Genomic DNA, 16,318 nt, shown 5'->3' on the forward strand with positions numbered 1-16,318 from the left:
AACTACTGTGTATTACAATTTCACAGAAAGAACAATGTGTTTTATGTAACTTACATCTGTAGATGTGTCTTATATGATATATATACCTTCTACGTTCAATAGATCTTTTCCACATCAGTTATGTTTCATTTTCAATGTCAATGACAGGGAAATCAGTTGGTAGTACTTAACAAGATGCCAAATATGTAGGGAAAAATCTTTAAATATGGGCCAAGGTGACTCAGGTGAACGATTTGGCCCATGTTTAGAATCAGTGTTTTGTTTGAAAAAACATGTCAACCAAATTAATGAATTTAGAACATTTGAATTAGTTTCAAGTCTCTACTAGTTCAAAAGTTACAAAATTGAAATACATGTTAAGGAGTGTAAATGTTGATGGTGTATTGGATAGATCAGAAACAATAAAATTGGGCAGATTTAGAGCTTTTTGACTTTAAAACAATTCACCACCACAAAATGTAGTCCTTTCCACACCCTTTCAAATTTGAATTGACATAAAAAAAAAATTGAAGTTGACAAGTTTTAAGTAATAAATGCATGATATGTCAGGACCAGTGAAATAAGTATTGAACCAGTATCTTCCAGTTCAATCTTGCTGCCAGTATCTACACAGTTATAGTGCTCTGTTCAGTTGTGCTCAAAATCTTGCTGCTGGTCAACAGTCTCTAGATCTATTGCCCTAGATTGACCTGTTGACCGATTGCCTTAATTTCATTGGTTATGTAATTCGTATGACTATGAAACAAGCAGTCCAAAAAAATTTTGAGCACAACTGAACATTTGTTTGACCCTGTGACTTCAGGCAACAGATTCGTTCAAAAACTGCTGTTGTACCCAAAGGCAATCAGTAACTGTATCTTGTTTCTTGAGAGAATTTTAGAGCCTGGTTTGTATTTACTATTTGAGGTGTACATGTATTGTTCCCTCGTTTGATATTTCAGACCGGTTGTATTCAGCATTGACGCTGACAGTGCCTTTGAAGCTAACTTTGTTTTGGCAACATTAGCCGAGTCTCACAGCCAAAATGGGAATCCTGTTGATCATACAACACAGCAGACCTTCTATAGTCGAGCAGCCAGGTCAGTTTACTTTAGTATTCTCTTTAACATCATTGTTGTTCTCCCCCCTCCATTCTTTTATAATTAGTCCCCAGAATTAAAGATTTGGAGACATACAAATTTTCCTGCCCATCCATCTCTCTCTCCATTTGATAGAAAGGGTCAAATGCTCATGTAAAACATTTTCACCAGAAATTTTCACTTTAGACTGTATTGAGCTAAAAGTGTGGAAAGCAATTTTATTGAATGAGCTATAGCTCTTGTTAGCAGAAAATGCACAGCCGATTATCAACAAAGTTGAAACCAAAGTACCATTGTGTTAAATACAAACAAACCTAGAACAAAGCAGTATGGGGTTGATTATGAACGAACTCGGAACAAAGTACCACTGGATGAAGGAGATTCAAGTTTGTTCTTCCTCTTTAAAGACGTTCGCACCTGAGATTTGGAGTAATGTCAGTTTTTTGGGAAGTGTATTTTTATACCCCCTGAACGAAGTTCAGGGGGGTATATAGGAATCACTGTCTGTCTGTCCGTCTGTCTGTGCAGATTCGTGTCCGGGCCATAACTTCTTTGTTCTTTGACATAGGCATACCATATTTGGCACACAGGTGGATCACCATGAGACGATGTGTATAGTACCTTCATGACCTCCATATGACCTTGACCCTTGACCTCTAGGTCAAAATTAAAGGTTTTTTAAAATGCATTCGTGTCTGGGACATAACTTCTTTGTTCTTTGACATAGGCATACCATATTTGACACATGAGTGTATCACCATGAGATGATGTGTTAGGCACCTTCATGTCCTCCATATGACCTTGACCTCAAGGTCAAAATTAAAGGTTTTTACAATGGATTCGTGTCAGGGCCATGACTTCTTTGTTCTATTACATAGGCATACCATATTTGACACATGAGTGTATCACCATGAGACGATGTGTCGGGTACCTTCATGACCTCTATATGACGTTGAACTTTGACCTCAAGGTCAAAATTGATTATAGGGTTTTGACATAGTCATACCATTAGACATGGGTGTATCACCATGAGACTATGTGTCATGTACATTCATGACCTCTTTATGACCTTGACCTCTGATCTCAAGGTCAAAATTATAGGTTTATACCATGGATTTGTGTTCGGACTATATCTTCCATTTCCTTCTACAAAGGCATACCATATTTTTACACTCAGGAAAGAGGTAATTTATACCTATTAACAACACCCTTTGGGAGATTGGGGTAAGCGGGGGGTATTCTTAGTGAGCATTGTTCACAGTACCTCTTGTTGATTTCTACATTGAAGGAGAATTAGGAAATTAAAAAGAAAAACTGGGGTCACAATGCTTGTTATTGAGCTACAGTGTTCTAAACATGACCTTTTCGCACTTCAAATTTTTTCAGTTAAACTTGATTTATCTGTTGGTATCAACATAACATAAGCAACACAAATCAATCATTACATAAAATAGACACATAATCATGTCTTCTAACAATTCAGATCAAAAAAAAGTTTAATACTAGTAATGGAAATAAATAATAACTTTTTTGCATTTGATATATGAAAAAAATCATGATAACAAATTTGAAAGTTTAAAAGGACATATTGGGAGTAATGTCAATTTCTAAAATTTCCCTTAATTTTCAAAGTTTTGTCATAAAATTTAAAATTGGAACTTTAAAAAAAGTGGGAGTTAGAGATCAAATTCTTAAATTTTTGGTGAAAATACTGAATTTTTATACAAAATTTTGAGTAAATTAATTAAAAGTTTTATAATTCCTTTGCTACTCATTACAGTTGTTTTGATAGGACAAAAATAAAGCTAAATGAGAATTTACACTTCAATAAATCCAAAAACGCTATGTATACATACACGCCTCAAAACCAATAACTTAGTGCGGGAAACTATTCAAATTTTTGAAATTGATAATACAGGGAATTAATTGGAATTATAAGAATCAAACATTGTTTTTGAAGAATTTATCGATGTGTAAACTGGACATTTTACTCACAAACTTAACATAAAAGTGCTTTGCACTTTTATTTAGTTTATGAGTAAAATGTCCAGAGTTTACACATTGATAAATTCCTCAAAAAGAATGTTCAATCCCAAATTAATAAATGACAACATTTGAAGTAGTTCCAAGTCTCAGTTACTTGTATCATAATTCATAAAACTGAAATACGCATATAGGAGTGTAAAAACAGAAGATATATTGGATGAAATACAAATTGTAGATTTAGAACTTTTTGATGAATCTGTCCTTCCACCACAAAATATAGTCCCAGTTAAACCCTTTCAAAATTTAAATTTACGCAAAATATATCAACTAGATAGGGTTCAGTAATAGATGTGTAATATGTTTGCACCAATGGGATCAGTATTGAACCAGTAAATAATTAGTTGTAGCATCCTGCGCAGTTGTGCTCAAAAGCTTGGTAGCTAACTTTCTTTTAAAAGGGAAATTATAGAGAATTATGGAAAATTGGATGTTATGTTTTGAAAAATCAGTTTTAAAAATCTTCTCATGAGTCAGTGAGTTGATTTCAACCAAATTCCTAAGGCACAGGGCCAGTATTCACAACTTAGCATTTTAAGTCGCGGTTCCACAGGCCCAGTAACCATGTAAAGAAATGTTTGTCCTTCTGCTAACTCAAGATGAAATGTAATGTATCACGTAACTTGTACTTTTAATTTAGATAAGAGATTGTATGCATTTTATTTCATCTGTTCTTAATGGCATATATACATACTATACCCAATGTAATGAAGTTTTTGTAGAAGTTAGAATCACCATGTCTATCTGCATGTCTGTAGACACCAGGTTAAAAATATGTACCTAATCCCATCTGGAATAGATCTGACCTACATTTTTGACATCAGTGACTCTGGCTAAGGTCAGCATGTAGTGTTGTTCTCACAGGTTGAATGCAAACTAAACTTGCTAAGATGACACATTTCTAGATACTTCTTTTAATTTATGGTCCAGATGCTGCATGTTACTTAGATTTTATGTTTCAATTACAGTGTTTATCAAAACTTCGATCTAACATATGCTTTGTGTAATATATGATTTTGATACTGTATTTGACATGTATACAGCTTTACCAGAAGGTGCATTGTGATCCTCAAGCAAGATTATTATATATGTAGCACAGCATGATGAAACAAATAATAAGACACTACCTTCTTGCATTGACATCTCCTCCCCTTCCCATGACAATAAAGTGGGGGTGGGTGGGGCTATACTGAAATCAGGTTGTTTGTTGATTTGTCTATTGGAAACAGATTAGTTTCCAGGCCTTAAGTAATTGTCTTTTAAATTGGAGTTACTAGACTTCACACACAGACTCAACATGGGATGAGGAAGACCTCTATTGACTTTCAGGTCAGAAAGTCAAGCAAACTGAACTCTTAGGGAGGTTATGGATAACTAGTAGTTTCCCCTTTCACCTTGAATCATGATACAATAACTGATATCTCTGTCCCATTTCAATATTGTGTTTGATGGAAAATAGATGAAGATCATAAGGAATGTGATTATAGAATCTTGGTAAGATTGCAGTGCATGTACTGTAAAGTGAAGGCCTGGTGGCAAAGGTCAATAATGAAGATACTACTATTAGTTTTAACTGTATCAGTTACATGTGTCTTTGAAAATGCACACGCTCTCCATACTGATCTATGTATATTTATAGCTCTTCAGTGAGGTCTCATACCAGAAAAGGAAAATCACAGAGAGGCCATCATCATGTGAATCAATCAAATAACAGCTATGGTTCACATCCAAATAGACACAGGTACCTAGAACACAACATATCTTATATTTTCATAGCCTTCATCTGGAAACATGTTAGTATTGATTGAAATGATTATACATACTTAAAAATAAGCTTTAAAGAACTTTTAAAAATTTTGCTTTAAAGAAGAGATGTAAACCTATTTTTTTTAAATGTTGGTTATATATGTATAATTAATTTCAACTACAGAAACTGGTCAAATTTGTAGAATTTCTTTAGGCCATGCCAATTTGTAATCTAGTTTGTCGGATTCGCCGCTTCTATTTGTAACAAATCCAAATTATATTATTATCAAAAAATAGTATCCGCCCGCGTGTTCAAAAATATCCGTAAATATTTTTTTTAGTTTTTACAACAAGCGCACAAATAACCTTGATGTATATGCTGACAAATGGCAGAAGCGCGGGCTCTCGAGAAATTTCCTAACAGTGTAATACGGTTAAGTTATTCATGATGTCTATCTTAATATGTACGATACTTCATAACACTGGATTGGAAGTTGTTCCTTATGCTGGAATCGAACTGGAAGCCGATGAAACTTTTGAAGCGCTATTCGATGCCACTATTTAGAGAACATTGTTAGCATATGATTGATTGTTTGATTAGCCTATATATTGACTGAAGTCTCTCTTGAGAATATTTCACTCACATGAAGACGTTACCATTGCCGGTGAAGGGCTGCAAAATTTAGGCCTATGCTCAGCGCTTATGGCACTGAGGGATCTTTATCGTGCCAAACCTGCTGTGACAAGGATCTCAGTTTTTGCAGTCCTATCTGAAGGACCGCCCCATTTATTCGCCTCTTACAACAAGCAAGGGGTACTGATCGATGACTATTTTAAACCGGACCGACAGTTAACGACAAATTCACAAAAGGTTTGGTGATGTCATATCAAAATTCAAGAAAATGCTCAAAGCGATGCAATGGATATTGCATTTGCAATGAATGTCAAAACTGGATGTGTCTCTAGCAATATGCATATCTCTGAATCAAAAGTTTGTAGAAATGAAACTTAAATAAAATGCTTCAAAAAGACCTTATCAGTTAATGTTGCAAAGTACATGTATTAGGTATAAAGAAAATAAGTCTTTGAAACCCGAAATACTTCTTATTTATTGTAAACTATATCAACAAAGTTGAAAAATATTAAGTTTATGTGGTAAACAAATGATATCTGATGATTTTAGATCTTTATTTTTAGGCGCCCGCTTTTTAAAATCACACTTAATTCAATTAAAAATATTTATATTTCTTGTATTCGCTCGCCTCATAATTTTTATCTCCAAAATTAAAAATAATATTTGTAAAATAATTTCGCCCTCTCGCCTCACTTTTTTGTTCGAAAATCCGAAGAACTATTTTACAAATTGGTGTGGCCTTATATAATAATTTTCAACTGAGAAATGATTAAAAGCAAAACGTGTATTTTTAAATTCATTGTCAATAATTGGATATTACATTTTAACTTCATTTGACACAGTTTAACAGTTTTTAGCAAAATTCTTATGGAATATGAAGGTGTATAATGCATACAAAATGAAGAGAGAATCTTATCAGATGTGAAAGGTGGTGTTTCAGTAACTTTTACAATCCATGATTTTGTATTTTAGACCACTAGACAGAAATAACCACTCAGCTAATTTAGATCTAATGGAGGAAGATTTTGAAGATGAAGTTCAAGTGCCCAGCATCTCAAAAGCTGGCAGATTGCAAGCCACTGAGAATGGGGTCCCAGACAGGGTGTATCAGGCAGAGAGTGTGTTTGCCAGACACAGCAATCAGTCTTCCCCTCAACCATCAACCTCTAGTAGTTACCAGAGTCCCGTAATACCAAACCCACTGCAACAGGTCAGCATTTAAATTTATTGTACATTCAGCAGGTTAGCATTAAACTTGTATACATTCAGCAGGTTGGCGATTAAACTTTGTACATTCAGCAGGTTGGCAATTAAACTTTGTACATTCAGCAGGTTGGCAATTAAACTTGGTGTATATTCAGCAGGTTGGCATTAAATTTAGAATACATTCAGCAGGTAGGCATTTAATTTAGAATATGCTCAGCAGGTAGGCATTTAAATTAAATGTACATCTTTAGGTCAACTTTTGAGATTCCTTACTGTAGTTTTATAATTTCTCATTGAGTATTAATTTTTGTTGTTTTCTTGGTTGTGCCAGATTACGATATCAAGTACCCCATGAAAAAAAACCTTTTGCTCATAAAGGAAAAACAAAGTACTGCTTTCCACAAAGTTATGTATCAAGAAACTTTTTAAAAAAATATTTCACAAATCATTGAAATTTATCCACATTAGATTTTGTGTACATTTATTGCTGTTTAAAAATAACTACTGGTCAGTATTTTAATATAATTTACATTTATTGCTGTTAAAATGAAATATGCAAGTCTGCAAACTTTTAGAATCTTTTTCTCTAGAACCACTGGGCAATCAAACTTGGCACAAATCATCATTGGGTAAAGGGGCTTTGAGTTTGTACAAATGAAGAGCCATGTTCCCTTCAAAGGGGAGATAATCACGAAAAGGCAAAATGGTGGGGTCATTTAAAGAACTATTGTATACGTAACATTTATTGCTGTTAAATAGCAAGTAGTCAACATTTAAATGTAATTAACATTTATTGCTGTTATAAAGCAAAGGGTCAGCAGTTATATCTAGTGTACATTTTTTATTGAAAAATATCAGCTTTTTGATGAACAACTACTTGTATAACTATTTTGCAGTTAAAGTAATTCCACCCTCGTTTGACGTCATAGATTTTGCAAAATCTTTATTCAGTTGAAATTTGTGCATGATAGAAATATATCTTTAAGACGAATTTTATTCACTGATAATCTGGTAAACAATTTGATATCGAAAAGGTTATATTTTTTATAAATAAGCAATTATCTATACAAAAATGTTGTCAAGGGCAATAACTCCTATTCTGGTATTTCTCTAATGTATGTTTATATCTTTGATATCCATAATTAATTCATATATATTTGTAAAGCAGCATTTTGAAACTATTGAAATTAAGATTTTGTCATTTTAACCAGTTCTTATGTATTTTTATCATGCTATTTAATGAAAATGCAATTTTCTGATGTTGATATAGACTTTTGTTTTTGTATGTCTGACATCTAGCAACATATATATTTTCTTCAGTTATTGGGGCAAGGACCATCAAACTTGGTACACATACATCTTATGCCAAGTGAAAATATTACATAGAGAGTACATGATTTGTCTTGTTTTTATGATGCAAAGAAAGTATGTGATGTCACACCCTAATGATGATGATTGCTGATGCTACTTGAAGCCAAGTTCTGCAAATCATGGTGTAAGAAAAACACCCTATGTTAGCTTTTCAGGGGCGTATTATGTATCATTGGCAGTACTCTTGTTACATCTCAGACAGTATTTGTATTTAATTGTCAGAGTGTCTTAGAAGATATCAATATGGATGGTGAAGAAGATGAACCAGTCCCAGGAACTCCACCAAAGAAAAAGGTAAAATAGAAAACATGAAAGGGGATCTTGGAATTTCAAGTCCTGCCATGTAAATGGCAAAGCCCGATATTGTTATACCCCCTGCAACAAGTTGTGGGGGGGTTGGGGGTTATACTGGAATCAGGTTGTCCGTCTGTCTGTCCGTCCGTCCATCTGTAGACGCAATGGTTTCTAGGCTCTAAAGCATTATCCTTTCCACCTACCATCACCATATCATATATATGGACTACCCATGGGATGAAGATGTTCCCTATCGATTTTGGGGTCAAAAGGTCAAAGGTCAAGCGCACTGGACATTGAAGTAGCAATATGGTTTCCGGGCTCTAAAGCGTTATCCTTTCCACCTACAGTCACCATATCATACATATGGACTACCCATGGGATGAAGATGTTCCCTATTGATTTTGGGGTCAAAAGGTCAAAGGTCATGCGCACTGGACATCGAAGTAGCAATATGGTTTCCATTTAAATTCTTTAATGGCTTTTTTCATCGCATGGAGATGCTGTGTTCCTAGATACCTTTTGGATCATAATACTGAAGTTTTACCTATTACCAACACCCTTTGGGAGATTGGGTTAAGCGGGGAGTATTCTTAGTGAGCATTGCTCACAGTACCTCTTGTTTTTCATGTTCATTTTCCATCTTTTGTTTCTCCATCATATTTTATATATACATGTAGCTCATTTATGAATGAAATATTAAAGATTTTTTCATCAAGCTTAATACATCATGGTAAGGGAACATCGACCTCACATTTCTGGATTGTGTATTTAGCTCAATTTCAAAGTAAAGAACGGTTGTAAATTTCATCATTTTACATATACAGATATGTCTTTATGAAATCATTATGCAAATGATGCCCAATTTTAATTTTGCCTTGACCTTTCATTGAGAATATATGGCAATAAATTGAATGTACACACTCTCTATTTGTGCCAAAATATCTGCATCTTAGTGTATAGTTGTTCTATAATGGGCGTAGTTTTGGGCCACAATTGGTCTCCAAAGTTTGTGTGTCATTCAAGTAATAAATATAATTTTTAGGTCACTTGTGTAAACTCAGGTGACCTGTTGCATTGGTTGTCGTCTGTCGTGCCTTAACAATTGAACATTTTTAACTTCTTCTTGATAACTACTATTCCAATTCTTTTCAAATTTGGTATGAAGTATCTTTGGGACAAGGTGGACATAAATTGTAAATTTCAGGACTACTGCACCCCTGGGACCTTAGGGGTGGGGCAAAAACTGCCCAAAATTTCAAAAATCTTTTCAAGAACCGCATGTGTAAAGAAAAACTAAATGCATAGTGATGTAGAGCAGGAAGGCCTTTACCAAAATTGTAAATTTCAATACCCCTGGGGTAGGGGTTTTGACTCCAAGGTGGGGCCAAACTTGGGTATTTAGAAGGAGTAGGCAGTCCTTTACCAAAATTGTAAATTGCATGATCCTAGGGATTAGGGTTTGGTTTCAGGGTGATGTCAAAATTTGAAGAACTTATTTAAGTTTGCTGATACTGTGTAAAATCTAAATGCATACTTAGGAAAAGCAGAAAAGGATGTACAAAAAATGGTGATTTTTTACAACCCAGGGTTTTGATTCTAGGGTGGTTCCAGACTAGTCATATCTTTTAATATTAATACACATATTATATTATTTAAAGCCTTTCATCAGTGTATGCACTTTTGAGGGCATTGAAGTTTTAAGAACACATCTTGTTATATACTGTTGCTAAACATTAGAATTTAGCTTAGATATTCAGAACAGGAAATTATTTCTAGATTTCATAGCCCTTGGGAGTAGTGATACTTTTCACTAGTACTCAGGTGACCGATAAGGCCTGTGGGCCTCTTGGTGAAAATATATGAGGCTATGAACTGCAATGCTTCATATTGGCATACAACATGTTTGAGCTTCATGAAAAGTGTGCTGGCGTGAAGAGTTGCAGTTCATACCCGCATATATTTTTAGCTCTTCTGAGCCAAAGGCTCAAAGAGCTAATGCTATGGTCATTTGTGCGGTGTGCGTAAACTTTTTAGAAAAAGGGCTATAACTCAAGAACCCCTTGGCCAATTTTTTTCAAATTTGTTACAGGGTATCATTGGCCCAAGGGCTTTCATACAAACTAAATAGAGGGATGTGACCCTTTAACAAGGGGAGATAATCAGGAAAATACAAACAAAAGTAGTGGTTGCTAAAAAATCTTCTTCTCAAGAACCACAGGGCAGATTATCACCAAACTTACACATAAGGATGAGGATATGTTGTAGATTAAAAATTATTCAAGGCATTACCCTGGGGCAAAGGGCGTGGTCTCAAGGTCACTTCAAAGTTGACCTAAATTAAAAAAATTTTTAAATTCCTTAAATCTTAGATATTTTAGTCATTATAAGGACTAGGATCATCAAATTTTGACAGTTGATGCATCTTAGGACCTTGTGTCAAGTTGTCTCAAAAGTAGGTCACGGTGACCTACTTTTTGAATTTTGCAGGTATTTATTTTAAAATTAATTTTGATGCATATCTTGGACACTTTGAAGCCTATGATCATCAAAACTTGTCAGTTGGTGGATCATGGGACCTTGAAATGCGTCAACTGAAAAATAGGTCACCGTGACCTACTTTCTGAATTTTATGGCTTATCATTTATAGATATATTTTAAGTTGTTATTTCAAATACCGAGAGGTTTAGAATCATCAAATCTTGTAAGTTGATGCATCTTGAGGCCTTGAAACATATTTATAAAAAAGTAGGTCACAGTGACCTACTTTTTGAATTTTGCAGATATTCAAATTTCACATTTTCAATTGATGCATATTTTGGGCACTGTAAAACCTAGGATCATCAAACTTTGTCAGTTGATGCGTCTTCGTCTTCGGTTTGTGTCGACCAAAAAGTAGGTCACCGTGACCTACTTTTGGTATTTGACAGCTAAATTACTATATTTCAGACACTATTTGACCTACAATCATCAAACTTTGTCAGTTGATGCATCTTGAGTCTTCGGAGTGTATCGACCAAAAAGTAGGTCACTGTGACCTACTTTTGGCATTTGACAGTTATATTTATATATTTCAGTCACTAATTGACCTACAATCATCAAACTTTGACAGTTGATGCATCTTGAGTCAACGGAGTGTGTCGACCAAAAAGTAGGTCACCTTGACCTACTTTTGGAATTTGACGGCTATATTTATATATTTCAGATACTATTTGACCTACAGTCATCAAACTTTGTCAGTTGATGGGTCTTGCATGTTCGAAGGGTTTCGACCAAAAAGTAGGTCAACTTGACCTACTTTTGGAATTGGACGGCTATATTTATATATTTCAGATACTATTTGACCTACAGTCATCAAACTTTGTCAGTTGATGGGTCTTGCATGTTCGGAGTTCGCTGACCAAAAAGTAGGTCACCATGACCTACGATTGGAATTTGACAGCTATAATTCAATATTCAGATACTAATTGGCTTAAAATCATCAAACTTTGTGAGTTGATATTTCTTGGGTTCTCAAAATGTGTAAACCAAAAAGTAGGTCACATTGACCTACTTTTTTTGAATTCTTAGGATTTAACTAAAGATTTAGAATACTAAGAGGCTAAGAATAGAAATGGTGGGGTTGTACAATTTATCAGAAGAGCGATTCTAGGCCCTTGGGCCTCTTGTTATTGCTGTCAGAATTCTTAGCCATTAATATAAATGTGCTATATTTATCAAGATTCATACAGATATTGTTCACAACTGTAACACATACATGAGGAAATGGTTATCATTACAGTCTGTAAAGATATCAAAAACAAAAACATCGTAAATGTAAATATTAAAACAATAAAATGTATGGCATGTCAAACGTTGCAATATTTGATCTTTTCCATTTGCATTGTATAATTTTCCACTTGTATTCTATATTTTCCATTTGGCATTGTATAATTTTTCATTTGCATTGTATAATTTCCATTTGTATTGTATGTTTTTCCATTTGTATTCTATGTTTTCCTTTTTTATTGTATAAGTTTCCATTTGAATTCTATATTTTCCATTTGTATTATATAATTTTTTCGTTTGCATTGTATAATTTCCATTTGCATTGCAAAATCTTTCATTTGTATTGCATCCGAGGGATTGTTTATTTTGCTTTGTTACGAAGGATTTCATTAGTTTAGGTTCCACTTATATTTAGCCGTCACCAGCTGCAGGTGACGTACCACAAATAGACTTACTATGCTACACGTACGGGCACAATGGCGTAGCAGTGGGGGTTCTTTAACGTGTCAACGCCTGTTGCAACACGGGATGTCTGCTTTTAAGGTCACATTATCCGAAAGATCCGTGATTCTCACTTTTAGATAGCAATGCGTATGGGAAAGTATTAACTATATTTACGTCTAAAATTTGATGCAGCCTGACACAAGTATAACTCGAACATGCGACTTCACGGTTACGAACCAAAGGGTATATCACTGAACTACCGCGATCGGTTCCATATACATGTAGCTAGCAATGAGGAATGTGCCGGGAGACCCCCCTCCCTCCCTTCACAAATATGATATTTTGTATATAGATGTCGAAAAAAGCATGCATGTACGTTTTATTTTGTCAGAATGCACTTGTTCCGGGGGACTTCCAGGGGCGGATCCTTGAATTGCGGTTACGGAGGCGCCACTTTATGAAGCAGGGGGTCTGGGGTCCAGGGCTAAGCCCCAGTAGGGGTCCAGGGAGCGAAGCCCCCGAAAGCTCCTGGATTTTACAGATTTTATAGGGCTTGAAATATGTCATTTTTAATAAAGTGAAATTAGTAGAATGACACAATTTTTAAGGGTTTCTGAAAAAATTAAGTTCTCTCAATAAAGTAATTCAAGAAATCAAAAGATTTCGTCATTTATTTCTCCGGGAATGGAAGAAATTATTGCTTCTTTTATCGTTTAATACATTTTTCTAAACAATATACCAAGATTTACCTTAAATTTGAAAATTTTAGGGGGGAGGGGCAACTGCGCCCCCCTTAAATCCACCACTGACTTCGCCCTCCCCCTGCAACCCCCTCCTCCCCCCCCCCCCTCCTCCACCAAGGCTTTGCACTGGACTCACTAGGGATCTTAAGACAGTCCCCAGACATCCAGCAGTTTACTGCATCCTTTCGTTCAGAATTATCTAGATCAGCCATTGGTTAAATAGGAGACTAGTTTAAATATGCTGATCACATTAGAAGCGATCAATTAATTGGGGGGGAGGGGGTGTTACGCCATTACACTTAACAAATACGTTTCCTGCGAAACGTGGATCCTGAACTTTACCTCTTCAACATCTCGCGCATTATCAAATTCGATAAACGATAACTTAAGATTAATCCATTGAATAGTTGTAACAAACCAAACTCGATGTTAACAATTGGTGGGGACCCAAGGGCCGAATTAACTCCCCTGAATCTACTGAATTCCGACTAAATAAAAATGTGCATGCTTTTCTGGACAGTTCCATTTTTTAAAAAATGATCAGGGAGGGGGGATTCGCCATTACTAGAGCTATCTACGCATTTTAAAAAATAACTAGTCCTGCATGGACCTGGTCGCGGTAGCTCAGTATATCGCTTGGTTTGTGGGCGAGAGGTAGTGAGTTCGAGAACCGTTACTGTCATTGCTGCATCAAACCTAAGACATAAACAAAGACAGTGGTTGCTCCTTTGCCAAACACTCGGCATTTAAAAGTGAGAATCACGGGTCTTTCCGTAATGACCTTAAAAACAGATATTCCGTATCGCTGCACAGGCGTTGGCACGTTAAAGAACCATCATTGCTACGGCCCTGTGTGCTGAAGACGTCTACATTTGTGGTACATCAATGACGTTAACTAATGAAATCCTTCGTAACAAATCAAAATAAACATTCCCTGGATACAATACAAATGAAAAATTTTACAATGCAAATGGAAAATATAGAATACAAATGGAATATTATACAATACAAATGGAAAATATAGAATACAAATGGAAAATTATGAAATTATACAATGCAAATGAAAAATTTTACAATGCAAATGTAAAATATAGAATACAAATGGAAAATTATACAATGCAAATGGAAAAGATCAAATATTGCAACGTTTGACATGCCATAAAAATGCTTTCTTTGTTGTCTTATTTTGTTGATGAAGGTAGCAAGCACTGCAGGAAAAATTCATAACCCGCATTAGTGGGTTATGCAAATTTTTCTTCAATGATTGCTACATTCATCACCCGATGAAACAACAAAGAAAGACATTTTATCATTTATATTTTTTAGAAATATAACTAGATTTAAGGACTAAAATATCATGTCATTGACCCATTTGTTACTTTAAACGGAACAGCCAATGCACTTGACGATGCTCCATATTTGGTAATGATTGCACAGACAGGTGGAACTATACAGCATCCTCACAAATCAAGGTTTCGTGATTAAGTACATTGATTCCATACAAACCCTTGACGAATGCAGCTATTTTCAGGCTCAAGTTTTGCAATGTGTAATGTACTAGAAATAAACTATCCAATAAAATGGCTCTTTTCAAAACTGAGCACAAAGATGGCTGATCTGCATCATCTAGAGGGAGAAAACGGCGGTATTTGTTTAAGTTGATATCATTGCATATGCAACAAGTTGAAAAAATTGAAGAACTTGCCATCTGTTGTTTACAATCTTAATTGTTTATGTCTACCAAGTGTTTAAATGAGAACCGCATTATAAGTGGCTCCGGTGTACGGCTTGGACCCAATGAAATGCGGAATCCTGAGCTCGAAATTTAAATAGCTACATTCGTCAAGGGTTTGTGTGGAGGGTATTTGCAATTCACATCAGTTTAGATGAAATCTTTCTATAGCAGATACTGCATTTTACTTTCAGTTTCGCTCCATGTTCTTTGGCATATCACAAGCCAGCAGTGCAGCATCTCAGGGCACCTGGGCCCCACCCAGTCGCCAGGTTCTAGTTGAGGACACTGATGAAGAGGAGGACTGACATACACATATTTCTACGCCTCCTCCCTTTTTTACATAAATGTACTGATGTATTTTTTTGTTATAGATGTTACATGATGATGTTATCATTTGAATTGTTTTACACCAAGTGTACTGATTCTGATGCAATATTAAAAAAAAAGTTTAGATTTGTGTTCCAGTCATTTTCAAAAGGATTATTATGCCCCTGTCATGAAATTGTAGGTGCATATAGTGTTACCCCATTCCGTCTTTCATTATCCCTCCCCCCACCAACAAAGTTGGGGGGGGGGGGGGGGTATACTGGAATCGGGTTGTCTGTCTGTCTGTAGACGCAATGATTTGCGGGCTCTAAAGCATTATCCTTTCCACCTATAGTCACCATATCATACATATGGACTACCCATGAGACGAAGATGTTCCCTATCGAATTTGGTGTCAAAAGGTCAAGTGCACTGGACATTGAAGTAGCAGTATGGTTTCCGGGCTCTAAAGCATCCTTTCCACCTACAGTCACTGTTGCCGTCGGCTCGTCCGATGTTAGAATGAAGAGATATGCGTTCCATATTTACATGTCTTTATTTTCTGTTATAATGAAACGATTCTCTGTAAGAGAGAATAAACAAACAATACAATATCAATACAATATGATTACAGATCATTAGTATAAAACTTTAAACTAAGTACAATATTACGTAAGAATACGGACAATTATTGATATCTAAATATGAACTGCTAAATTACTGAAATAATGGTAAGTGCGTTATGTACGCTAATGGTTATTTGATTGAACTGTAAATTATCAAATAATAAAAGTATGCTTACCAAATATATAGTGTCTCTAACTTATTACACTGCCGACTACAACTGTAAACTACTGGTAACTAGTAAATCAAATTGTTGTTTTTCTGAGTTGTTATTTTACGTCACAATAGACGTGCACGTTCGACGTTGCGTAGACGTGTGACGTCG

At 35.3% G+C, this 16,318-nt stretch overlaps 1 protein-coding gene across 1 annotated transcript in view; it reads left to right on the forward strand.

The window, feature by feature from the left end:
* The window catches only part of LOC125650287 (cell cycle checkpoint control protein RAD9A-like), a 28,801-nt gene extending 13,287 nt beyond the window's left edge, over positions 1–15,514 (forward strand). Inside the window, exons 9-13 of the mRNA XM_048878459.2 lie at positions 942–1,079; positions 4,762–4,863; positions 6,475–6,712; positions 8,302–8,373; positions 15,255–15,514. Coding sequence (XP_048734416.1) covers positions 942–1,079; positions 4,762–4,863; positions 6,475–6,712; positions 8,302–8,373; positions 15,255–15,368 — 664 coding nt within the window. The 3' untranslated portion in view covers positions 15,369–15,514. The remainder of the gene's footprint in view (positions 1–941; positions 1,080–4,761; positions 4,864–6,474; positions 6,713–8,301; positions 8,374–15,254) is intronic.
* Positions 15,515–16,318: the final 804 nt, after the last annotated feature.

This window comes from Ostrea edulis, chromosome 1, assembly GCF_947568905.1.
Source record: "Ostrea edulis chromosome 1, xbOstEdul1.1, whole genome shotgun sequence".
NCBI classification, from domain to species: Eukaryota; Metazoa; Mollusca; class Bivalvia; order Ostreida; family Ostreidae; genus Ostrea; species Ostrea edulis.